The sequence below is a fragment of the Microcaecilia unicolor genome, chromosome 5, assembly GCF_901765095.1.
Source record: "Microcaecilia unicolor chromosome 5, aMicUni1.1, whole genome shotgun sequence".
Lineage (NCBI taxonomy): Eukaryota > Metazoa > Chordata > Amphibia > Gymnophiona > Siphonopidae > Microcaecilia > Microcaecilia unicolor.
In genome coordinates, this window is record NC_044035.1 from 226,232,393 (window position 1) to 226,258,108 (window position 25,716).

General features: G+C 42.3%; 1 protein-coding gene across 1 annotated transcript in view; it reads left to right on the forward strand.

The window, feature by feature from the left end:
• Positions 1 to 25,716, forward strand: part of DSCAM (DS cell adhesion molecule) — a 999,367-nt gene that overhangs the window by 376,006 nt on the left and 597,645 nt on the right. The window contains 1 exon segment of the mRNA XM_030205023.1: positions 13,432 to 13,578. Coding sequence (XP_030060883.1) covers positions 13,432 to 13,578 — 147 coding nt within the window.

Consider the following 25,716-nt stretch of genomic DNA (forward strand, 5'->3'; position numbering starts at 1 on the left):
TCAAATACCTCAGTCTTCATCCTAAGACTGGTCAAATCTTTTATCATCGTAGATTGAATTACTTCAAAAATCGAAATTTTTTTATCAACTTTTTCCTCTAATTTCCCAAATTTGTCCTTCAGATCTTTAAACTCCTCTTCTTTTTTTAGAAAATCAGTCTCCAAAGATTTTAATCTTGGTAACGTCTCATTATTTTGCTTAGGAAAAATTTGACCCAGGTTAGACACCAAATCCCATAAGGTATCTAATGTCACATCTTTTGGTTTTTCTACTAACGCTCTAGGAATTTCAAACCTTGTGGAAGTCAGCTCAGGAGTACGACTCTGTTCCTCAGCTCCTCTCCCCTCACTCTGCGGCGTCTCGTTAGGCAAAATGCCCTCCGTTCCCTTCTCCGTTGTTAGCTGTGCTTCCAATCGACGCTCTACAGGGCCCTCTGTACCTTCCGGGGTAGACCCTGTCGATTCAAGGAGGAAAGAACTCGCGCCAATCGGCTGGGGAGGTGGTGAACGCATAGCGGGGCTTAGCGTGACATCAGAGCCAAAGGAAGCCGAAGTCTCCAGTTCAACGGCGTTTCCAGCTGGCGACATCTCGCTTAGAGAGGCAAGACCCAGCGGTCTGAAGAATCGATCGATAGTACCAGGCAATGGAGGGGGTAGCGGGGAAGCTCTAGCCGGTACTCTCCCTCGATGTTTAGGCATTATTTCGAAGGTAAGATCCCGACCTGCAGCGTCTTAATGAAGTGCGGCCATCTTGGATTCTCGCTTTGGCTTCATTTAAAGACTGATGAATCATATTGTTGATGCAGAATGGATTTCCTTTGCTTTGGCTCAGGCACAAATTATTGTTTTTTTTTTTGTTACATTTGTACCCCGCGCTTTCCCACTCATGGCAGGCTCAATGTGGCTTACATATACAGGTACTTATTTGTACCTGGGGCAATGGAGGGTTAAGTGACTTGCCCAGAGTCACAAGGAGCTGCCCGTGCCTGAAGTGGGAATCGAACTCAGTTCCCCAGGACCAAAGTCCACCATCCTAACCACTAGGCCACTCCTGGGTAAAGATTCTCAGTGTCCAGCATCCTGCCGCCCTATATCTTTATTGAATTTTGAAACTAAATTATTGGCGAAGATTTTGGTGACTTGGATGGCCTGTTTTTTGCCGGACCTGCTGCATGAGGCTCAGGTGGAGTTTGTGACCGGCAGGTCAACAGCTAAGAGTCTCCGTAAGATTTTGGCATCCTTGGCCAGGTCGACAGCTAAGAGTCTCCGTAAGATTTTGGCATCCTTGGCATATGGTCAGAGGCATAACATCCAGTCAGTGCTCATTAGCTTTGACGCAGAAAAAGCTTTTGATAGGGTCAGGTGGGATTTTTTGATTGATACATTGAAGGCTTATGGATTTTCAGGACGCTTTCTCTCAGCTCTCAAGGCGTTATATGCGGAGCCCAACGCCCGGGTAAAGGTGAATGGATTGTACTCCCCGTCTTTCCCGATATTACGGGGGATGAGGCAGGGGTGTCCTCTGTCCCCCTTATTGTTTGTGTTGACGCTGGATCCCCTGGTTTGAGATGTGATAGCAAATGCTTCAGTGTGGGATTGGTACACACTGCTTTAAGATTGCAGCTTTTGCAGATGATTTGCTAGTCCACATTACGAAGCTGCAGGAATCCTTGTAGATTTGCTTGATACGTTTCAAGAATATGGAGATTTTGCAGGGTTTCGATTAAACTTGGCCAAATCTGAGTCCTTAGCCTCGACTCCACAGGTGAAACAGAGCTGGGGAAACTCATTTCCTCTGCGATGGGCAGATGGCTCCTTTAAATATTTAGGCATCAGAATGTCAATGGACGTCAGGGCTCTATACCATCTTAATATGGAGATGCTTACTAGTTGGCAACTGAATACCTGGAAGGATCTGCCATTAACATTACTGGGCAGGGTGGGTCTTTTGAAGATGGTTTTATTCCCGCGCTGGCTACAAACATTGCCCCTTAGGGTGTTTCAGAAAGACCTCCTCAAAGTTTATAGCATGTTTAGTCATTTTTGCTGGGCAGGCAAAAAGCCAAAATTGAGGCTAAAAGCTATGTTGGGGAGCTGGAAGAGTGGGGGTCTGGGGATCCCTAACTTGGCTCTGTATAACCAGGCATGTCTCCTGCGGCACTTGGGTGAGTGGTTTGGCACTTCACAAAAATTCATGCCTATAAATTTGGAACAAGAATTTTAATGCTTCATACAACTTCTTCTCATTATTACATAATACCACCGAGCAGCTACCGAAACACCTTCGAACATGTATATTAATTGGTCCTCTGTGAGAGGTGTGGAAAGTATTAGCAAGGAAGTTGGGGGGCTGCCCTTTTGTTTCTGATCAGATATCTCTTAGAGGGAATGTCGCTTTTGAGCCAAGATTGACAAATCTTGTCTTTGCTAATTGGGAGGAAAAAGGATTTATGCTATTAGAACATTTGCTGGGAGAGGAGGGCCAGTTAATCTCATTTGAAGATCTACAATCTAAAGTGGGGGCTACATGGGGGAATAGATTTGCATATGCACAAGTTAAGCATTATGTAACATCTTTATATGGGACACAATTGGATTGTAAGCTTGACACACTAATAAGAGTTTTTTGAGGAGACTTTGGCTGAGGATCTCTCTGTCTCGGGGCTGCATAAATCTTTGGATAAAAGAACATCCCCTAAAGATTACACAGAAATTGCGTTCGGCGGAAGACACAGGGGCTCATTTGGCAGATGGGATGTAGGAGTCACTCTGCAGGGCTTTTTATCCTTAACGGTAGATGCAAAATTGTGAGAATGTGGTTATAGAGTGATATGCTGAGCGTACATGACGAGGGCACAACTGGCGCATGTGGGGAGCTCAGGTTAAAAGGATTGCATTAAATGTGGGCAAGCCCCTCACATACTTAATCATGCTTTCTGATTGTGTCCGAACATCTGTGCTTTTTGATTGCAAGTTCAGCGTTTTTTGATTCATTTGCTAGGGGTGATTATTCAAGGAACTTTGGAACAATTTGTTTTAGATAAACCCAAAGCTTTTGCTAATCTGTCTAAATTTGGTAGTTTGATGTGTCGCAAAATGTGTCTGGTGGCAAGGAAAAGTATATTACAGTGCTGGACGTCGCAGGAGGCCCCTTCATACTTGCCGTGGAGGAATCAGGTCCATTTATTGGTGTCTTGGGAAGCCAGAGACGTGAGGGACTCCCCTAAGTGTAAACACCATTTTATGCATACTTGGAATCCCTACCTACAAAATTTACAGGCCCAGGGTCGCAGTCTAATACTCAATTTAGTTTTCGATAAAGGATAACAAATCTAGTAAATCGTGGTATTCCTTTCTGTGGGAGGGAGCCCAGAGGCTATCAGAATACAAGCGTCTGGGTTATTAAGGGTGGATATGGAGGTGGGGTGGGATGAGAATAGTGGGGGAGGGGTATGGGGGTAGGGGGTATAAGGATTGGGGGCAGGGAGGGGGGATCTTGGGGGGGGGGCGAGGGAGGTAGGGAGGTAAAGGTATATAAATACCAGGTTGTGGACGGTTATAGTTTGATATGTTCTGCAAATGATGTTCCTGGGTTGCAGGGTATATAATTTACTGGATCTTGAATTGGTTGACTGGAAGAGGGGGAACAAGGGGGGGAGTGGGGAGGTCTGGGGGAAGGGGGAAGGGGGAAAGGGATGGGGTAAGGGTTAAATCTTTGGTTGATGATGGTTTGGCCATGTTAGTGTTATTTTGATTGCCTTGCGTAAACAGGATGCTAGGAATTATTAGAAAAGGGATGGTAAATAAGACCGAAAATACTATAATGCTTCTGTATCACACCATGGTGCAACCTTACCTTGAGTATTGCGTTCATTTCTGGTCGCCATATCTCAAAAAAGATACAGCGGAATTAGAAAAGGTTCAAAGAAGAGTGACCAAAATGATAAAGGGGATTGAACTTCTCTCGTATGAAGAAAGGTTAAAGAAGTTAGGTTTCTTCAGTTTGGAAAATAGATGGATGAGGGGAGATATTGATTGTCTACAAAATCCTGAGTGGTGTAGAACAAGTAGAAGTGAATTGATTTTTTACTCGTTCCAAAAGTACAAAGGCTAGGCGGCAGTCAAGGAAGTTAATGGAAATACTTTTAAAACAAATAGAAAAAAAAATATTTTTTTGCTCAATGAATAGTTAAGCTGTGGAACTCTTTGCCAGAGGTTGTAGTAATAGCAGTTAGTGTATCTGGGTTTAAAAAAGGTTTGGACAAATTCCTGGAGGAAAAGTCCATAGTCTGCTTTTGAGACAGACATGGGGAAGCTACTGCTTGTTAGCATGGAATGTTGCCAGTATGGTTGGCCACTGTTCGGAAGCAGGATCCTGGGCTAGATGGACCAATGGTCTGACCCAGTATGGCTGTTCTTATGTGATCTGCAAAAACCTTGTAAGTCCACTTTAGGGGCAAACTTCGATTTTCTTACTAATGTAGTCTATCAAAGGCTGTTCATTATGTACTTACCTATTTTTGTTGAAAAACAAGTCAATATTAGCCATTGTAAAATTTATTGTGTCTTTGGTTTTGTGCAAAATCTTGTTAAGTCCACAAGAAGTGGTCCTACAGGAAAAAAAAAAAAAAAAAGGCAACTAGAAACGAACTGTAACAAAAATTAAACATTTGAAAGGAGAGGAATTTGTGAACGGAAAAGGACAGAAAATGCTGCAGTGGTCTACTGGCTCCGATTGTGGTGGTTGGCTCTATCGTTTAGATGGTTTAAATGAACAAAGCAAGCAAGAAATCCTTTCAACTTTTAATAATATCAAAGATCATGCCACCCAAAATCTCTATCTGTGAGGAATGTCGACAAAATTAGATGTCAGTCAGCATCGAGTCCAAAATTAAAATGGGATTCCAAGAAACTGCAGGTGGCTGTTTAAAGTGAATGGACAGATTCTTGCAGAAACGAGTTGTGTCAAATACTATTTTTGTGATGTGCTATATCATGAGATGGATATTTATACAGTATGCTGTAATATAATATTACAACATACAGGGGTCCTTTTACTAAGGCGCACTAACAGATTTAGTACAATTTAAATGATAAGACACCCGTAGGAATATGAGTGTCTAGCATGTGCTATTCCTTAGCGTGCACTAAATCTGTTAGTGTGCCTTAGTAAAAGGACCCCAGAATTTCTAGAGCATACAATAAGTCATAGCCTCAAAAGTTTTGTAGGTGCTTGGTCAAATTCAAATCACTATCCATTCTCCATGGACGGGCTTAACTAGGCCAAAATTCCTTAATGTTCAAAGAAAAAATGGTAATCTTTTAGTCAGATTTTTCTGTGCAGCTGTGCTGTTAATCTTGTGTCTTTAAAAAATATAATTTTAATATTGCATTATTAATTCTACATTCATATGTAGACAGATCATATTATGCTTTAGACAGTAATCACATTATTTTTGCTATTCTGACATTGCTTTGATGACGTATGAAAGGTAGCAACGATTAACCTATGAATGATGGCTTTCAGAGAAAAAAAAATCTGAATTCAAGAATTACTTATGTGCCATGCCCTTCATATAGATTTGTGTACTTGGTGTTTAATGAGAATAAGGCAGAAAGAATCCCAGGAATGTGGCAGAGCTAAAGACCTGTAGTGTCCATTGCATCCATGCATTACAATGGGCTAGTTCTAGATGGACATCACTTCCATTTGTTCATTCTTTCTAATCTCAGGAACTGCAAATGGTGAACAGCATGGCTGGTTCCATCTTTCTGCAGATAAATGTCCTTGTTTCTTGGCACATATGTACTTCATGCCGTTGTGGTTGCATGTTGCTGATTTTACTGTGTATTGTGCTTAGGGTAAAGATGGCAGAGTCTGTTATTTAACATGTTAAATAGGGAGGTCATAAAACCCAATTGTGATTTTGACTCAGTAAAGCGAGTCTAATTAAATTAAATGTTGTATGCCAAACAACAACTGCTGAGGAGTGAAGGAAAGAGGCACATGTCAGCTCACATGCTGTTCGCTAAATGCAGGGGAACCCTTGCTGCTGAGACACAGTAGCTGTTTTCCATAACACTGCCTCCATCTACAGAGTAGTTGAGAAGCTGTGCACAGCTATTTTGTTTAGTTCATCTTTTATGCATCATGGTTTGCTGCTCTCAGGTGTGGTCTATACAGACAGTACACAAATTACTGGAAATTGGAGGGTTGCATACGTTAAGTTATTTCAATCTTTAATACATTTGCAGGGAAGGAGGGAGCTCTTAGAAGCACCCAGTTAAATTACTTTATGAAAACAGAGTGAAGTGTATTTATTTATTTAATTTATTTATGCATTCTTGTATCCAACTATTATCCAAAAGTAGGTTTTGGTTCAATTTTACTTACAATGTACAATTAGGAGCGATATTACAGTGGTGTTTGTAGTTACAAAGCGGAATGTGACACCATTATCCTGTGGGTTTAGCTGTAGAATTTTTTTGAAGAGGTAGGTCTTCAGTTCTTTTCTAAACTGAAGATAGTTAGTTATTCTTATTGTGGCCTTGGGTATTGAGTTCCACCATTTGGAGCCCAGATAGCTAAATCATGTTGTGTAGATGGTTTTGTAAGTTATGTTTCTGCAGTTTGGTAGATGAAGAAGTAAGTAACTTCTGGTTTCAGGGCTTGTGTTTCTTGGGGATAGTTTGATCAGATTTAGCATGTATTCAGGAGCCATTCCAAGTAATATTTTGAAAATTAGGGTGCTAGTTTATAAAAACAATCTTGCCTTGATTTGATGCCAGTGTAGCATTAGAAGCAGTGGAGTCGCTCTTTCGTATTTTGAGTTTTTTTAAATATCAGTCTTGCTGCCCTATTTTGAATAGTTTGCAATGATTTTAGTGTGTTTTCTCTGCACCCTATATATTCTGCATTGCAATAGTCTAATTGTGAAATTATCAATGATTGTACTATTAGCCTGAATGATTGTCTGGGAAAGTAGTCTCTGATTCTTCTCAGTTTCCATAGTGTTCTGAAGCATTTTGTTGTGACTGCTGATACTTGGCTTTCCAGAGATAGATATTTATCTAGAATGATTCCCAGTATTTTTAATTGTGGTTCAATTTGGTATGTTTGCTGGTTGATTGTGAATTGTTGGGTGCCGGGATAATGCGGACTTGATAACACTAGGAATTTAGTGTTTTCTTTATTGAGTTTGAGTTTAAAGGTTGTGGCCCAGTTTTCCATAAGGTTAAGACCTGTTTTAACCTTATCCAGTATTTCTGTGATGTTGTTGAAAGGTATCTAAATGGTGACATCGGCATAGATGAATGGGTTGAATACCATTAATTCCAGTTTTTTGTTGAATGGATCCATTATGATATTGAATAGTATGGGTGATATTGGAGACCCTTGTGGCACTCCACACTCAGAGATCTAGGAGTCCGATGTTGGTTCGGCATTTTAACAATATAAGATCTGGTCCGTAGAAAACCATTGAACCATGCTGCTACTGTACCACTAATTCCTATGTTGTCAAGCAGGGTTATTAGTATTATGTGGTCTACTAGGTCGAACGCACTTGACATATCGAATTGTTTGGGTTTGGGTTATATTATGGGTTTGGGTTATATTACTTATGTCATTTGTGTAAGGCTGTTTATCATAGATTGGCACTATAAATCCATTTCTATCCATCCAAGGCTGCAATGGTATAAAACCAGAACTGAATTAGTCTGACTTGATGGGCTACTATTTTGTGCTTTTTGTAACCTGCAGTCTTATCACTGGTCACAAACATCACTCAGCTATGCCTCACCCACACATAAACTACATGGAAAGTTGGAGAGATCATTGGGTCAAGCTTGCACTATTGTGCCATTGACAGGATTTGGATCTAAGTGAGGACAGAAGAATGCTGAGATGTTTGTTTGATGAAACTGCGTTCTGGATGTGTTCTGAAAATATTTGGGGTATCATTTGAAAAATGTATAGGAATATTATTAGCTTACTTTCTGAAGGATAAAAGACATATATGATTGAATTTGGTGTCCCTTTCTCACCAAATTTTCAGAACATGCCAGGGAGTCCAAGAATATCCCGAGAGGATTTTTTTTTTTTTTTGATGTGGGATACAGCTTTACGTGTAGAACCATTCTGGAAAATAGGTTCCCATTAGTTCTGTGTGGAACTTTTTCTTGTTTCAAGGAATGTATGTACTGAACAGAAACTGTTTCCTGAGGAAGTTAGTGATAGGAACTGTAAAGCCTGCCTTTTTTGTGCACTTGTGATACTAACTGATCCTATCCTTCAATGCTTAGAGCCCAGATCTGAGTGTACTGGGGAGTATCCTTTACCAGTAAGAGGCTCTGGAAAGAAGCAGAAAACAGAAGAGTTCTTCTATAGGATAGTGTACCAGAACATTTGCTACTTCCATAGAGTTCAACCTCAAATTAAGTGCAAGCTAATTATTAAAGCAAGGGGAATAATGGTGACATCTCACATCTCCCTGTGCACAAAATTATGTTAACTTTCCTTGGCCACAAAGTTGTGAAAAAGTTGGGGGGGGGGGGGGGGGGTTGTTTGAAAAAGCCTGGTACTCTTAACCTGCGTTACACAATCACCCTTTTGGCAAATGCCCTCTACCTTCCCAACAAAACGTACCCTGATCTCCCCCCACACCCATGATGCAACAAGTTTACTTAGATCTCAACTACCTAGGCTTCCCCTAACACATCAAGGTCACCCAGACCCTCTCAGCCCTTCTACCTCTATAACACAACAGCCTGCTTGAACCTGACCTCTAACCCCCCCAAAACACAACCAACCCCCTTGCCCCAAGCAAGTAGAAGAGGTGCTTACCTTCAAAATAACACCATAACATCAACCCATATTAAGGATGTAAAGAATAGGCATGAACATTCATTTTCTAAGAAACTGAGAAATATAACAAAACCTTGGGTTCAATATTTAAATCATATAGCCAGCTTTTTTTCTAAATGTCAGCCATGGTGTTTAAATCATATGACAGCTGCAGCGCCATAACCATACGTTGTGCAAGTAGTGTGTCCATAAATATAAATTGCACAACTGTGGAGGGGCACAAAAATTGCTTCCACTCTACATCTCCTCTCATTGGCAGTGATGAAATGGGAGAGGGTGGGGACAAGGGGTGCCAATGGACAGATCATACAGTGCACAATTATAGCTCGGTACAGTGCTCAGCAGCAAAGTTATATGTATAATGGCGATATTTACCCACATTTTCTTGGCTAATTTTAAACCAGTGGTCAATGGAACCATTAGATCATCAAGGAATAAAGGGCACTAAGGCTATAGTGGAGAGACTAAATTGCGGTCTTTACTGAGGAGGATGCAGGGATCTTCGTGTGCCAGAAAATGTATTTAAGGGTGATGGTATGGAGGTGGAACTGAAAGAAATCTTGGTGAACGTGAAAGATGTTATAAACCAAATTGTCAAGTTAACATAGTAACATAGTAGATGATGGCAGAAAAAGACCTGCACGGTCCATCCAGTCTGCCCAACAAGATAACTCATATGTGCTACTTTTTGTGTATACCTTACCTTGATTTGTATCTATCTTTTTCAGGGCACAGACCGTATAAGTCTGCCCAGCACTAGCCCCGCCTCCCAACCACCAGCCCCTTGATTTGTATCTGTCTTTTTCAGGGCACCACTAAATCACCTGGACCAGATGGTATACACCCCAGAGTTTTGAAAGAACTTAAAAATGAAATTGCTGATCTACTATTAACAATCTGTAAACTGTCATTAAAATCATCCATGTTACACAAAGATTGGAAGTTGGCCAGTGTAATGCCAATTTTTTAAAAAAGGTTCCAAGGAAGAACCATTAAATTTCAGACCAGTAAGCCTGACTTCAGAGCCAGGCAAAATGGCTATAAAGAACAGAGGACCCAATATTCAAAATGATATAAATTGCCAGGCATTATATCCAATACCTGACTATATCTGAGGACCTTGAGCATAGGACAGGATATCAGTCCCCCTGTGTACATTGTGTAGGTAACTTGTGGGCCTGTTCAATTTCATACACTCTATTGAAGGTAAGGTTCAAGTAAGGTAGGTATAAAAGTTTCCAAAAACTTAATTAATAGGATCCTGACTTACCCTTCCCTCTAGTATGCCCATTATATGAATAATATTCTGGTGGGACCAGTTGTTTAAATCTTCTTGGTCCCTTTCTAGCTGTGTAATGGCCTTTGTGCTTTTCATTAGGCCTCAAATGTTTTCCTCTGCAACACAAGTTCTTTGCTCCAACCCTTCCATTCTAGTCTGGAAGCCGGCCATAACCAGTTTAAGAGAAGCTAAGTTTGATGTTATTTCTGTTGTAACATCTTTAGTATCAGAAAGCAATTCTCTTACTGCCCAAAGCTCTTTCATAAATTGCTGTGAAGGATGCCTCATCTTGGTTGACAGGTGCCATTTTATGTGGGGAGAGAGACTGCGTTTTACACCGCTTGTTGCCGAGTGTGTAGGCCTTTTCAGATTTGCTTGAAGACATATTAAGAAGTTACTTCAATCAGAAAGTAGACCTTGGTTGAAACTAAAGTGATTCCTCTGGAGCTCTCCATCTGTGTTTCCATCCTTGTTGGTGCTCAGCATCACCTCATAGAAATACTTAAAAAAAATAGGAGAAAATAATTTTTCGCTCAGCATAGATTTAAGCTGTTAAACTTGTTGCCAGAGGATGTGGTAAAAGCAGTTATGGACAAGTTCCTGGAGTTAAGTCCATAAAGTGTTGTCAAGATAGATCTGCAGAAAGCTACGGCTTATCCCTGGGATTGGTAGCATGGAATTTTGCTACTACTTTGGATTCTGCCAGGTACTTGTGACCTGGATTGGCCTTTGTTGGAAGCAGAATGCTTGACCCAGTATGGCAACTCTTATGTTTAATTAGCTATATGGATAGCGGCTGAACCTCGCTAGCTATATGTATAGTTGGGCAGAAAGTTTCTGGGAGGAACATGAGCAATCTGATAGTGTTGGGGTGATTTGTAAGAATTTTCAGTGGAAATACATGTTTAGAATACTGTGGCAAGAATTTTGTTGGGTCTCAAATCATTGGAATCTGTTTTGGATGTTTTGCGTTGGCTTCATGTTAGTCATCAAGTAAAATTTAAAGCCCAGTCTGTTACTTTAAAGATGCTGTTTTGGGAGCCTCTGCTGTTATGAAGGTGAAATTAAGATTTCAACTCTCCTTCCCTAAGAGTGCTAATATACGCTTAAGATACTATTTTGAAAACAATGTGTCTGCCTCATAGCTGGAAGAATATATTTTCTAGCTATGCCCCTGAATTATAGAATAAAACTCAGTGACTGGTGACATTCTTCACTAATATTCTGTAAAGGAATATAGATGTTTACTTTCCTTTATAGAAAAGGCTCAAAAGAGGTAATCCCTTTATAGAATAACCTTCATAATTTTAAGGTCCACTTGAACCGGAGTAGCCTAGTGGTTAGTGCAGCGGCCTGAGTCCCGCTGCAGCTCCTTGTGACTCCTGGCAAGTCACTTACCCCAGGACTCTATATATTGCACCGATATTTCTGCATGGAAATCAATGCGTATTCCATAACAACATGCATAACTTAATTAGTTAACAAGTGATTCAGCACTGATAATTGGATGTTAATTATCCAGCTGTTGAGGGCCGCCTGGCTTCTGATCGCCTCCGGTATCCCGAAATGGTTGAGCTGCGGTTTGGCCGCGATTCAGTCGGTCCCCTGGGCCTTTCAACTCTTCATTTTGCTTATTCAATGGACCAACAGCTGAAGAGCTCTTTCCTACTGACAAGCTTCTCGGTCATTCATAGCAAGAGACTGCCTCCTGCACTGCACTTACTCTGCCTTCATTACTTCGCCTGATAGGAGAAGTTGGAGAACGGCTCCCAGCTGCGATGGGAAAATCTTTATCGTGTGGCCTTCTCGGCTTTGCTGCTGATCTGGGGTGGTCGACTTCGGCGATGCTGGCTGCTGGTCTTCTCTTCTGCGGTTGCTTCGTGCCTGGAGAGTGCTGCTTGTTGAAGGGGCTCTGTTTCCTCCTGGTCGCAAGATCTGATTTAATATGTCTCGGCGAGTCAAGATCTGATTCTGGACTCATTACTCTTTTCTTTCCCTTCTTTTTGATTTATTTTCCCTGCCTGCTGCTTATTTGTTTAAATATTGTATTAATCATCCCTTCCCTTCTGCCTTCAACTGTCATTGTAATTGTTTTCATTAGTTCATTGTAAGCTGCTCTGGGGCTGCTTTATGTGGCAAAAAGCGGGGTATAAATGATCTAAATTAATTAATTAGAATTTACACGCAGTACTTGCTAAGCATATTCTGTAACATGGTACGCATAAATTCTAAATCACATAGTTGGAAAGTGAGTGCTTTTATAGGTGTGGAATGGGCAAATTATAGGCGTTTCTAAAATCTATGTGCAGTGTTGCAGAATACACTCACTCTGCACCTAATTTGGGCGTTGGGATTTACGCCAGGTTTTAGTTGGCGTAATTGATGGCAACTAAATTTAGTCAAGTGGATCAGCATTTGTCGTATTCTATAATGTACTCCTAAATTAAAGTGTACTTTATGGAATACGCTTCGATTTCCATGCTGAAACCTTGGTGCAATTATATAGAATCTAGCCTAGTGGTTAGTGCAGCGGACTTTGATCCTGGGGAACTGGGTTCCCACTGCAGCTCGTTGTGACTGTAGGCAAGTCACTTAACCCTCCATTGCCCCAGGTACAAAAGAAGTACCTGTATATATGTAAACCGCTTTGAATGTAGTTGCAAAATACCACAGAAAGGCAGTATATCAAGTCCCATTTCCCTTCCCTTAATGCTCCATTGCCCCAGAAAGGCAGTATATCAAATCCCGTCCCCTAACGTTGCCCAACCTCAGAGCACACCCCTTCAAATCTGTCTGTTCCGCATTCATACTTATATATGTACCGCCTCTTCATTATTTATACATACAAGCAGATTTATGTGTAAATGGCATCCCCCTCCCCGTTTTTTACATGTGTAAAAAAATCACCTATATTGTGGGCAGACATCAATAGATATATAAATAAAGCAAATGAAAGATTTTGCCACAGATACCTCTAATGATTAATAAACATCTTATTTGTTGTATTATATTGTTTTTATTTCTCTATACAATTTATTGTGCCACAATTTGAGATCTTTAATGTGAAATAATGAAAAGAAAACATTCAGTTTAAAAATATAGAGGGTTAAAAAGACAGAAAAAGGATTGAATATATATGGGGTTCACCTTAATTGTGATCTTGAGTGGTGTATTGCTTAGCCATGTGGTTGTTGTACAAACTGAAATTGAATTCCTTAAAAATAATATGTTTAAAAAATGTGAAGGCTTGATTACATACCCTAGGTAAATCTCTGTTCTCTCTTCAGGATCTAGATTTCTCATTACATCCACGGGAGCCTTGTATATTATAGATGTCCAGAATGAGGATGGATTGAATAATTACCGATGTATCACACGACACAGATACACTGGAGAAACACGACAGAGCAACAGTGCAAGACTTTTTGTATCAGGTACAGTAACCCTTTATTACATACTACATCGGGGGGGGGGGGGGGGGGTCTGCTCAGCTGCAGGTCAAAAAGGACAGGGGAATGGCTTTTCAGCTCTGATTTCAGGACATCATTCGAGCTTCATCTTATGAAAATCCTTGAAGAATTTGAAAGTATAGAGCTGAATTCTCTTGGGCTTATGATGTGGCATAGTTAGGGAACAGTGTCATAACATTAGCATTCTTTTGGTAAGGCATCTACTCTGTCAGGAATGACATTCAGTCTCTTAGATTTCAGTGGCAGGAGCCCTTTTATATTACAGAGTTATCTATTTGAACTCTTCTTCATTAGTATGGTGTAAGTCGGGCAATTCTATCTAAGTGAAGTGGATGCTTCAGCTGGTAAATTTTTGGAGGTGGCAGCAAGTGCTGCCAAAAAAACCCTATGATGGCAGCTTGACTTTACTGATAGCCAAGAAGAGGCTATTTTCTTCTTCCTACCACACATTAAACAGAAGAGGTAACATAGTGAGGGGAGATATGCTGGAGGAGTAGTTAGAACAAATGACAGCAAAAGAAAGCATAAGCACAGAGATTTTGAGCCCACATGTATGATCAAGGCCTATTACATCCCACCTTCTTTTAAACAAGTCTGCATTGAAGAGGGTGGGATGCAGCAAGTTTTAAGTAAGCCATGGGCTTAAATTCCCCAAGTTTACTTCTTCTTTTACTGCTTTTGCTGCAGGCCAGAGAGAAGCAGTGACAGTGGTGGTGATGGCTTGAGGGGTTGATGCTGAACCACAAATTGGGGAAGGAGCAAAAGAGAAGGGAAGGTACTGGACATGGAGGGATAGAAAGAGAGGGTAGTGCTGCATATAAGGAAAGAAGGAAGAGAGAAGTTGCTGAACATAGGGGGGGGAGAGAGAGGGAGTTGTTAATGAAAGACTGTGGAATAAAAGGCTGGGGAAGGGGAGAGATGGAAAGTTTGTAGGTAGATGCTCCAAAAAAGAGGAAATTGAGGACTGGGTGGGTAAAGAGGCAGAAAAATAAATGGAAGGAAACTCAAACAAATCAATGTCAGAGATAGATGTAGAGAAGGAAGAGAAGAAGACAGAAGAAATAGCAAATGAACACCCTGGAAACAAAGTTAAGAGAAGATGGACAGAGGAAAGCAGAAACTAGCGTCAGATATGGTGAGTTCCTGTGCTGCTGGGTGTGAAAAGACACAGACCCGGGTTCTGCTTGGCATCTGAGCAACCCCGAAGTTCACCTGTGGTGACCACCATTCCCCGAGGGTTGAGCCCCCAGATGCGGGTGGCCAACAGGACTTATACTGAGAGGCCAGGAAAGGGGCGCCCAGAGAGACCAGCCAGAGGAGAGCAGAAGGAAGAAGTTCAGGAGCGGGTCACAACAGAGTGACAGGCAGTAGGCTAAGGAGTGTCTTGGGTTCAGGCAGGTATACAGGCGGGTAACTGATCCGTGAGTCACCAGGTCCAGGCAAGATATTCAGGCAGGCAGCAGACAGGAGAATAACCAGATCCAGGCAGGATATTCAGGCAAGCAGCAGACAAGAGAGTAGCCAGGTCCAGGCAGGATATTCAGGCAGGCAGCAGACAAGAGAGTAGCCAGGTCCAGGCAGGATATTCAGGCAGGCAGCAGACAAGAGAGTAGCCAGGTCCAGGCAGGATATTCAGGCAGGCAGCAGACAAGAGAGTAGCCAGGTCCAGGCAGGATATTCAGGCAGGCAGCAGACAAGAGAGTAGCCAGGTCCAGGCAAGATATTCAGGCAGGCAGCAGTCGAGTGTAGCCAGGTCCAGGCAGGATATCCAGGCAGGTAGCAGACAAGAGAGTAGCCAGGTCCAGGCAGGATATCCAGACAGGCAGCAGACAAGAGAGTAGCCAGGTCCAGGTAGGATATTCAAGCAGGCAGCAGACAAGAGAGTAACCAGGTCCAGGCAGAGTCTTACAGGCAGGCAGTAAACAGAAGAGTAATCCAGGTACAAGCAGGGTCTTTACAGGCAGGCCCATGGAGCTGCCCCAGCCTACATGTCAGACCTAATAGACCTGCCACCAAGGAATGAAAAAAAATCTTCTCGAACATTCCTTAATCTTCATTTCCCCAACTGCAAAGGACTGAAATACAAATTAATACACGCCTCCACCTTCTCCTACATGAGCACGCAACTCTGGAACGCGTTACCATGCTACTTGAAAGCGACCTATGAACTGGCCAACTTCTGCAAACTGACTCATCTCTTTGAAAAGGTATACCACAAAGATCAAAACATGTAAAATCTCCAAATACACCCAGGAACTTCGTAACACGTCTAATGTCTTACAATGTCCCTGCTATACCATTATCTTGTATTTCTAATGTCTGACAATGTCTTCTGTTATACCACTATTCTGTTATTGCTAATGTCTGATAATGCCTTCTGTAATACCACTATCTTGTACTGCATGACCATGTAACACAAAATCCTTCTGTAAAACCAAATGTATATCCTCTTCTTATTTCCAGTATCCATGATATATTGTAAGCCACATTGAGCCTGCAAAGAGGTGGGAAAACGTGGGATACAAATGCAATAAATAAATAAATAAGAGTAATCCAGGTACAAGTAGGATCTTTTGCTCCATCAGAATAATCTCAGAACAAAATTTTAAAGTAATAGACACATGCTGGACTGAGGTCCCATGGTCCGATCACTTTAAACTAAATTTATCAATGCTTTAGTATCCAACAACACACAACAATTACCTCAAGAGGTAAAATAGATCCTACAGAGTTTTAGTCTAAACTGTATGACAACAAGTGGACTACTAATGCGAACTCTAATCACTTCCTTGTTGAGTGGGATAAAAGATGCAACAATATTTTAGATGAATTAGCTCCTTTAAACAATAATAAGAAAAAAAGATTAAATACCACACCTTGGTATAATGAAGAACTAAGGTCCTTAAAATCACTAACCAGAAAAATGGAACATAAATGGAGAAAAAATAAAAATGAATACACCTTTACAGACTGGAAACAAACCCTTAGAAAATGTAAATATGCTACAAAATAAGCACGAAAGCAATATTACAAATCAAAAATCGGTTATGATTACTCAAACCCAAAGAAATTATTCCAAATTGTCAACAATCTTCTTGAAACAAATTTGGTCACCTCTATATGCTCAGTTTCCCCATCGGCGGATTCACTGGCCAGCTATTTCAAAGAAAAAATCCTAAAATTACGCAACTCCCTCACACTACAAAACTCTGACATTGATGGATTCCTTAATCACCTTCAGTCTACCTCCGAAGACCATCCAGCAGATCATATTTGGCTGCATTTCACTCCACTCTTCATTGAACAAATCACCAAAGCAATTTCTAAATTCTCAAACTCCTTCTGCAAATTGGATATATGCCCTAATTACCTACTAAAATCCGCCCCTCCATGCTTCATCCAAGACTTCACATCCTGTTTAAACTTTATGCTTAAAACTGGTTTCTTCCCCCCCAAATTATGGAAACATACTCCTTACCCCCATTCCTAAAGATAATAAGAAAAAAATCAAGTGATATTACTAACTATTGTCCAATTGCCTCCATGCCATTGATAATAAAATTAATGGAGAGCATGGTAACTAAACAACTTGTGGAGTACTTGGGCAAATTTTCCATCCTACATGATTCACAATCCAGTTTTCGATCCTTATATAGTACTGAAACGGTATTGGTTACCCTTATATCCAAGTTTAAAGAACTAACTGCTGCTGGTAAGAGCATACTCCTTATGCAATTTGATATGTCCAGTGCATTTAATATGATTGACCACAACATCCTGTTACACCTCTTGGACTATTTTGGAATTGGTGGAACAGTACTGGAATGGATTAAGGGTTTTCTTTCATTTAGATCCTATCGAGTGAAAATGAACTCAACCTTATCTTTTTCATGGAACGCAATTTGTGGAGTCCCTCAGGGATCACCACTGTCCCCCATGTTGTTTAACATAATGATGGCCCCACTAGCCAATGCCCTATCCATGTTAAGTTTAAATCCTTTTATTTACGCAGATGATGCAACAATATATATATACCATTTAATAAGAATTTGGACGAAATTACCAATCAAATCACACTTGGACTGTCCACAATGGACAATTGGGCCAACTCTTTCCACCTGAAATTAAATGCTGAAAAGACCCATTGTTTAATTCTATCTCAATATAACAAATATAATCCTACCACTTTAAATACTCCCAACCTTTCTTTACCAATCTCAGATAGTTTGAAACTTCTAGGGATCAAAATTGATCGACATTTAACATTGGATACTCAAGTAAACAACACCAAAACGAAAATGTTTTATTCAATGTGGAGACTCAAACGAATAAAGCCATTTTTTCCTCACGACGTCTTCCGCAATCTGATACAATCTGTGGTCTTAAATCAGATGGATTACTGCAACGTTATATATGCAGGATGCAAGGAATAACTATTCATGAAACTACAAATGGCTCAAAATACAGCGGCTAGACTGATCTTTGGAAAACCCAAATTTGAATCTGCAAAACCACTTTGAGAAATTCTGCACTGGCTCCCCATTAGAGTACGAGTAGCCTTTAAAATATGCACACTAATCCACAGGATAATCTTCGGTGAAGTCCCAGAATATATGCTCGAATTAATTAACCTACCACCCAGAAACAGATCCAGTACCTCAAGGTCATATCTGAACTTACACTACCCAGATGTAATGGCCTTAAATACAAATCAATTTACGCCTCCAACTTTGCATACGTGGAGGGGCATAAACGAATGGAAACGCCTATCTCCATGGGCATTTATCTCCGAGAACGGGTCCATGAAGGGACGGGCCGAACTGTATTTTCGAAAAAAATGGACGTTTTTGAGCTGGGTGTTTGGGTTTTTTAGCGATAATGGAAACTAAAAACGCCAAGCTCAAAAAAGTCCTAATCTGAGCCATTTGGTCGTGGGAGGGGCCAGGATTGGTAGTACACTGGTCCCTCTGATATGCCAGGACACCAACTGGGCACCCTAGGTCAGTGCGGTGGACTTCAGAAAAAGCTCCCACATGCATAGCTCCCTTACCACGGGTGCTGAGCTCCCAACCCCCCTCCCCCAAAACCCACTACCCACAAATGTACTACACTACCATAGCTCTTAGGGGTGAAGGGGGCACCTACATGTGGGTACAGTGGGTTTTAGAGGCCTCCCATTTACCAGCTCAAGTGTTACAGGTGGGGGGCGGGATGGGCCTGGGTCCACCTGGCTGAAGTGCACTGCGGTACCCACTAAAAGTGCTCCAGGGACCTGCATACATGCAGGACTCTAGGACTGGTTGCTGCTATATTACATTGGCACAGCAGTTGACACCTGAAGACTAATCTCTCCGAAAACGTCCTTTATTGGAATAACCGCGTTTACTCACAGTTAACTGCAGATCAGAGGTTGTGCCCCACTGGCAATGAGTCTCCCTGGTACTGAGATGAGCAGTAGGTCAGAGCTGGCAGAATGCTGTACAATGCCCTCTTTCAGCCACATTCAAGGGAAGAACTAAGTTGTCTAACGTGGCTAACACAGGAAAGGGAACTAAAACTGGCTTACAAAAATGGCCACTACCGCATGGACTACAACAGGAAACACAACAGGGCACACTCTGATCCAGTAGGCAGGGGGAAAAGCACCATGGGAGAAGAGCCTACCAACTACCAACATCGTGAGACTGTAACACAAGCTAATGAAATCACGGAGCCCAATACCCTACACCCACCACAATGCAATGCTGATGTGACCCTGTAGTGCACCCGAGAGCCACATCTGACCCAGGGAAAGGCTGTGAGAGGATCGAACACATTCTGCTGTCATGGAGGTGGGTATGGCATTTGAGGCTGGCATACAGGCTGGAAAAAAAGTTTTTAAAGTGGGGTTTTTTTGGTGGGAGGGGTTAGTGACCACTGGGGGAGTCCGGGGAGGTCATCCCCGATTCCCTCCAGTGGTCATCTGGTCAGTTGGGCACTTTTTTGGGACTTGTTCGTGAAAAAAAGGGTCCAAAAAAAGTGACCCAAAATTGCGGTAAAAACACCTTTTTTTTCGATTATCAGCTAAAGACGCCCATCTCTCCTCGGCTGATAACCATGCCCCAGTTCCGCCTCCACCACGCCTCCGACACGCCCCCTGTCAACTTTATTCATTTCTGCGACGGAGTGCAGTTGGAAACGCCCAAAATCGGCTTTCGATTATACCGATTTGGGCGCCTTTGTGAAACAAACGTCTATCTCCCGATTTAGGTCGCACTATAGGCGTTTTTCTCTTTCGAAAATAAGCTGGATAGGCACTCAACTATGGAATGCTCTACCCAAATCAGTAAAATCTACCCAGAACTACCTAAACTTCTGAAAATTATTGAAATCAGTATTGTTTAAGAAGGCTTATTCCCCAAGTTTAACTTAACTTGAATTAACTATAAATTAAGATCCAAGGACAACAATTACCTGTTGTTATCTCTTGCCTTTTTGCTGCTAATTGTTATTTTTATATCTTATTCTCAATTTGTATAATTGTTCTTCTTGCACTGTAGCCTTACTACAGGTTTATGCAAGCCACTTTGAGCCTGCTATCAGTGGGAAAATGTGGGATATAAATGTAATAATAAATAAATAAATTTACAGGCAGGCAGCAAACAGAAGAGTACGCAGAAGAGAAATGCTTACCCAAGTAGAAGCCGAGGCAATGAGGCAGAGGGAAAGCGTCCCAGAAATAGTGCAGGCTTCTGACATAGACAGGAACCAGCTGAAGAAGAGAGCTTCCATAGGTCAGGTAGGCAGAGAGAAAGTCAACACAGGTGCGTGGTGGCAAGGCAATTAAAGAGCCTGGAAGCCAGGCAGAGAAAGCAGATCCAGGTGCATGAGAGCAAGGCAATCAAGTAGCCTGCAGCCAGAGAAGAAGTACACAGACATGGCTCAAGGCTGAGCCAGTCAATTGTGTGTGTTACCAGGACCCTGCGCAGCCCGAGGACGCTGCTTGCGTTGAGGTAGGGGACATGACAACTAGAGACAGGGGCTAACATGATTAGAAAAACAAAATTACAGACAACAAAAGGCAGGGGGAAACTTAATAGAGTCCATTGGCTGGCTGCCGTTATATTTTGCATAGTACAAAGGACGAGTACCTCTGTTTCTATTTTCTGGTGTTTTACTGTATCCTGATTTCTTCTACTTTAGTTCACTAATCATACTAATTGCTAACAATAGCATATCCTCTGATTAATCAACACACTGACAATACTTCCAGTCTTTAATTCAAAACATCCGGACATGATGTCACAAATTTTGGGTTCTTTTGGCGGGATAATATTTAAATGGCTTTCCAATACCAGTCTGGTTTGATTTCATAGATACGAGACGCTGACTTTAGCAGCTCTAGTCTATATTGTTCTGAGCAAATTTCAGCATTGCAAGTTCCCTGAAGAGGTAAGAGGAGAGTACAGTACAAAGGACGAGTACCTCTGTTTCTATTTTCTGGTGTTTTACTGTATCCTGAATCCGGATTCTTGAAGTTTTAGATTTTTGTGTACATATTTCTATTTTTAGTTTGTGCTAAATTTTTGTATACTTGGTGAGGGTTTATTTGTGTTCTGTGAGAGACTGAGGGCAGATTAGCATAGAGTTTCTGTGTAGTGTTCCTAGTAATCCAGCTTGTTCAGGTTTCCCATTAAGGGGTCTTTTTACTAAGGGGTGCTAATGATTAGTGTGTGCTAAATACCATGCAGCCCATGGGAATATAATAGGCTCTGCAGAATTTATCGCATGCTAAAACTGAAAACTGATCTGTTCAAAAAGGCATACCACAAACATCCATCTTAAACACTAGATAATAAGACTTAACACATTCTAGACAAAACCGAAATCCCATCACTTGACTGATTAACTTATTTGCGACTATGAACAACCATTAATACTTTAATCCATACGTTGAATATGATCTCTATAGTCCATGACCTAATGTATGTTACAATCCAATTTATTATTCAGGAACCTTCATGCAATACCATAATGTATTCTTCTTCTTTACCATGTATGTATGCACATGGTATATATATATATATATATATATACCATGACCTGTTCCATGTATGTTACGTTCCATGTATGTTACCTTGTATGTATACACTTTAACGCAATACCATTTGTAATTCTGTTACCCGGAAATGGCAACCGCCATTATGGCAAATGTAAGCCACATTGAGCCTGCAAATTGGTGGGAAAATGTGGGATATATATGCTACAAACAAACAAACAAACAAACAAATAAATAAATAAATAAATACGTTAGTGTGCCTTGGTAACAGGACCCCTAAGTTTGTTGTTGATCTTGGGCCCACTGCAATATTTATTGTATGGTGCTGCCTTTATAGGTGGGGTCCTTGTTTTATGAGTTCTGGTCCTGAGTGATTTTGTATATATTTTTTATTATTACTCACAATGTGCCTATGCTGGAGAGTGTTATATTGTTTTTACTGAGATGACACCAGAATCAGAATTATTTTTGTAAGGTGAGTTCAGTGTCGAAATGTTGTAACCCATTATTGGGGGGAGGGAGTTGTCTGTGGATGCAGACTATATGTGTACATTTAACTCTGTAATTGTCCAGTGTACAGTGTCGGGTCAGTATTTTATATTAGAGTCCCAGGCTATATTCATCCGAATTCCGATGATTTGGATTTCCAATTATCACCAATACCTTCCCAGCCAATCCTTGCAGTCCACACAGAGAAAAGCCCTGTCCTTTCCTTTTCCAGCACTTTCCTGACTCATACGCAGCAGGAAAAAAACCCTTTCTGCCTTGCTTTTGTGGTAATGCGGCAGAGGAAACAGCCTTGCTATTGCTGCTTGCGGGACGCAGCAGAGTAAACAGCCTTGCTTGCGGGGATGCAACAGAGGAAACAGCTTTGCTATCACTGCTTACGGGACGCGGCAGAGAAAACAGCCGTGCTATTGCTGTTTGGAAATGAAAAAAAAAAGCAAAAAAGGCACATTTTGTCATTAAAAGATAAAACTGATATTGTGGAGAAATTAAGAAGGGAGTATCGGGGGAAAAATTTGGCAGAAGAATACGGTGTAGGAACATCAACAATATCTGACATAAAAAGTGATGTTATTGGTATACTATGGCTCAGTTTCTGAAAAAGATGAAGGAGTTGTCCAGAAAAAACATAAAAGAGACACCTATTGAAAAGATAGATAAACCTCTATAGCTTTGATTCCTTCAAACAACATCCTTGGGCCACCTCATTTCTGGGCCACTATTAGCCGAAAAGGCAATATTTTTCAATAGCAGCTTCAGGGGGATCCACTGATGGCTTAGAAATTTCAAGCACCACCAAAGAATAAGGCAAATTGAATTCCATGGTGAGAAACCTTCTGCAGATTTGCCAGCAGGTAATGATTTTCTTCTTCAACTTAATGACCTTTCAAGAACTATGACCCTGATTGTGTTTATAAAGCAGACAAACTTATTGCTGATTGGTAAATCTAAAAATCCTTGTGCATTCAAAAACATACATATCCTTCCGTTGTTTGTACAGAAGCAAAAAACAAAAGCATGGATGAGTTGCAAGGTTTTCTTTGACTGGTAGAACAGTTGCTTCATACCGGAGGTGAAAAGATTTCAGCTTCAGGAAATCAAGGAGATGTAGTTCTTCGAGGACAACAGGCTGTATTATACCTCACAATGGGTCGGCGATCCGTGCCGGCCTGGGAACCGCATTTCACATAGCAAAATGTTTGCTAGCGCGTTCTGAGCGCGCTGCGCATCGAACTGCTCATGTGCCGAGTGTCTTCCTGCCCACCGCTCAGACGTGCTCCTCAGTTCCTTTCTTCTGTGCAGGAGCATCAGTGTTTTTCTGTGGCTCCTCTGTCTGCCCGGGAAAGAGCCTTGACCATATTTTGGTAATTTTCTGAGTATTTCTTCGGTTTCTTCTTTAGTTCTCTGCTGGGAACTCATTCATACAGCTCCCAGCACAGGCAGGTACTTGCAGAGGAACTCTCTGCCCTTCTAAAGGCCCATGCGGTCGAACCTGATCCACCAAGGGAAGAAGGGCTGGGATTTCCTTCCTTGTGCTGAAGAAAACAGGAAGGATGCGTCCCTTCCTAGACCTAAGGGCCCTGAACACATTCCTAGTATGAGAAAAGTTCAAGATGGTTTCCCTGGGCACCCTTCTTCCCATGAGTCAGCAAAACGATTGGCTATGCTCTCTGGTCGATTGGCTGGTGAAGAGCACCTCGGAGGACGGTGCTCGGGAGTCCATAGTGATAACTATTCAGGTGCTGGAACTACTAGGGTTTGTAATAAATTACACTAAGTCCCATCTCACTCCTGTTCAAAAATTGGAGTTCATAGGAGCACTGCTGGACACAAGAACAGTTCGAGCCTATCTTCCCAAGGCATGGGCAACAACTTTCTGACCCTGGTGTCCATGGTTCAGGCATCTCAGCAGTCACAGCTTGGCAGATGTTGAGACTCTTGGGGCACATAGCTTCCACAGTTCATGTTACAGCCATGGCATGTCTACAGTGGTCCTTAGCTTCTCAGTGGTATCAAGCTCCAGGGATTCTAGAAGATGTCATCCAACTGTCCACCGACTTTTGGAACTCTCTTCAATGGTCTGATCCATTTTGACCATGGGACGACCATATCCAAATTCCACAGCCACAGAAAGTGCTGACGACAGATGCATCTCTCGTGGGTTGGGGGGCTCATGTAGATGGCCTCCACAGGCAGGGAGCCTGGTCCTCCCCAGGAAACAGGTCTTCAGATCAACCTCCTAGAGCTCCAAGCGATCTGGAATGCTGTAAAGTCTTTCAGAGATTGGCTGTCCAACTAAATTATCTTAATTCAAATAGACAATCAGGGTGCGATGTACTACACCAACAAGCAGGGGGGCACTGGGTCCTTGCCCTCTTTGTCAGGAAGCCATCCAGATGTGGCTTTGGGTGTGCTATCACAGCATGTTTCTCAAGTCACTTAGTAGTAGTCTGCACGCACCCTAAGTTCCTTGCCAAAGGTGGTGTCGGAGTGCCACCTGAACCAGTCAATTGTCTTGCCAACTTTTTTTCCCCTTCCTCATGTCCACCCTGGCAAAAGCAGCTTGCACACCTTGGACTGCAAGAGAGCATTGACCTTTTACATGGAACGGATGAAGCCCTTCAGACAGTCCGCCCAGTTGTTTGTTTCTTTTGATCCCAACAGGAGGGGAGTCGTCATTGGAAAATGCCACAGTCTCCAATTGGATAGCAGATTGCATTTCCTTGCTAATGTGTTGCGTCGCTCACCTGTTAGGCTCCCCTCGTGGCCAGTCCATTCCCTGGCCCTGCGGCGATGAAGATGAGCGTCGGCCATGTTGGCCAGGCCGACGCTTCGACGTCCCTCGCCCTACTCCAGTGGCTCTTCGACCGTCGGGGCTGCCCTTGCCCTTCAGAAATTCAGAATGCCGGCCATTTTTGCGTGTTGGCATTCCTGAGGGGCTCTTCTCTTCTGGATGTGGGACCCGGGGGCACAGGAGGTCTTGCTCCGCCTCCGGCAGCCGGGATTAGGCCCTCGCACCATGGCTCCACCCCTCTTCCGCTTGCCCCACCCCTCTTCCGCTGCCAGCCAATCCAGAGCCACTCTCCTCAGCTGACTCCTGTTGCTCCCAATGGTGGGGGCTATTTAGGAGCGTCTACCCCTGCCCTCAGTGCTTCGGCTTCTACTTTGGTAGATCGGATTGAGCCCCTGTGTGACTTTGTCTGCTGCTTGCTGCCTGACCTGATCTGACCTTTGCCTGCACACCGGATTACGCCTTGCCTACTGCCTGACCTGACCTTTGCCTGAACACCGGATTATGCCTTGCCTGCTGCCTGACCTGACCTTTGCCTGCACACCGGATTACGCCTTGATCTGTCCCCCTGCTCCGGAAGGCACATGTGACGGCCCGTCTGAAGTTTGCCAGTGAACACCTGGATGATGCCGAGAGTGATTGGGAGAAGGTGCTGTGGTCAGATGAGACAAAAATTGAGCTCTTTGGCATGAACTCACTCGCCGTGTTTGGAGAAAGAGAAATGCTGCCTATGACCCAAAGAACACCGTCCCCACTGTCAAGCATG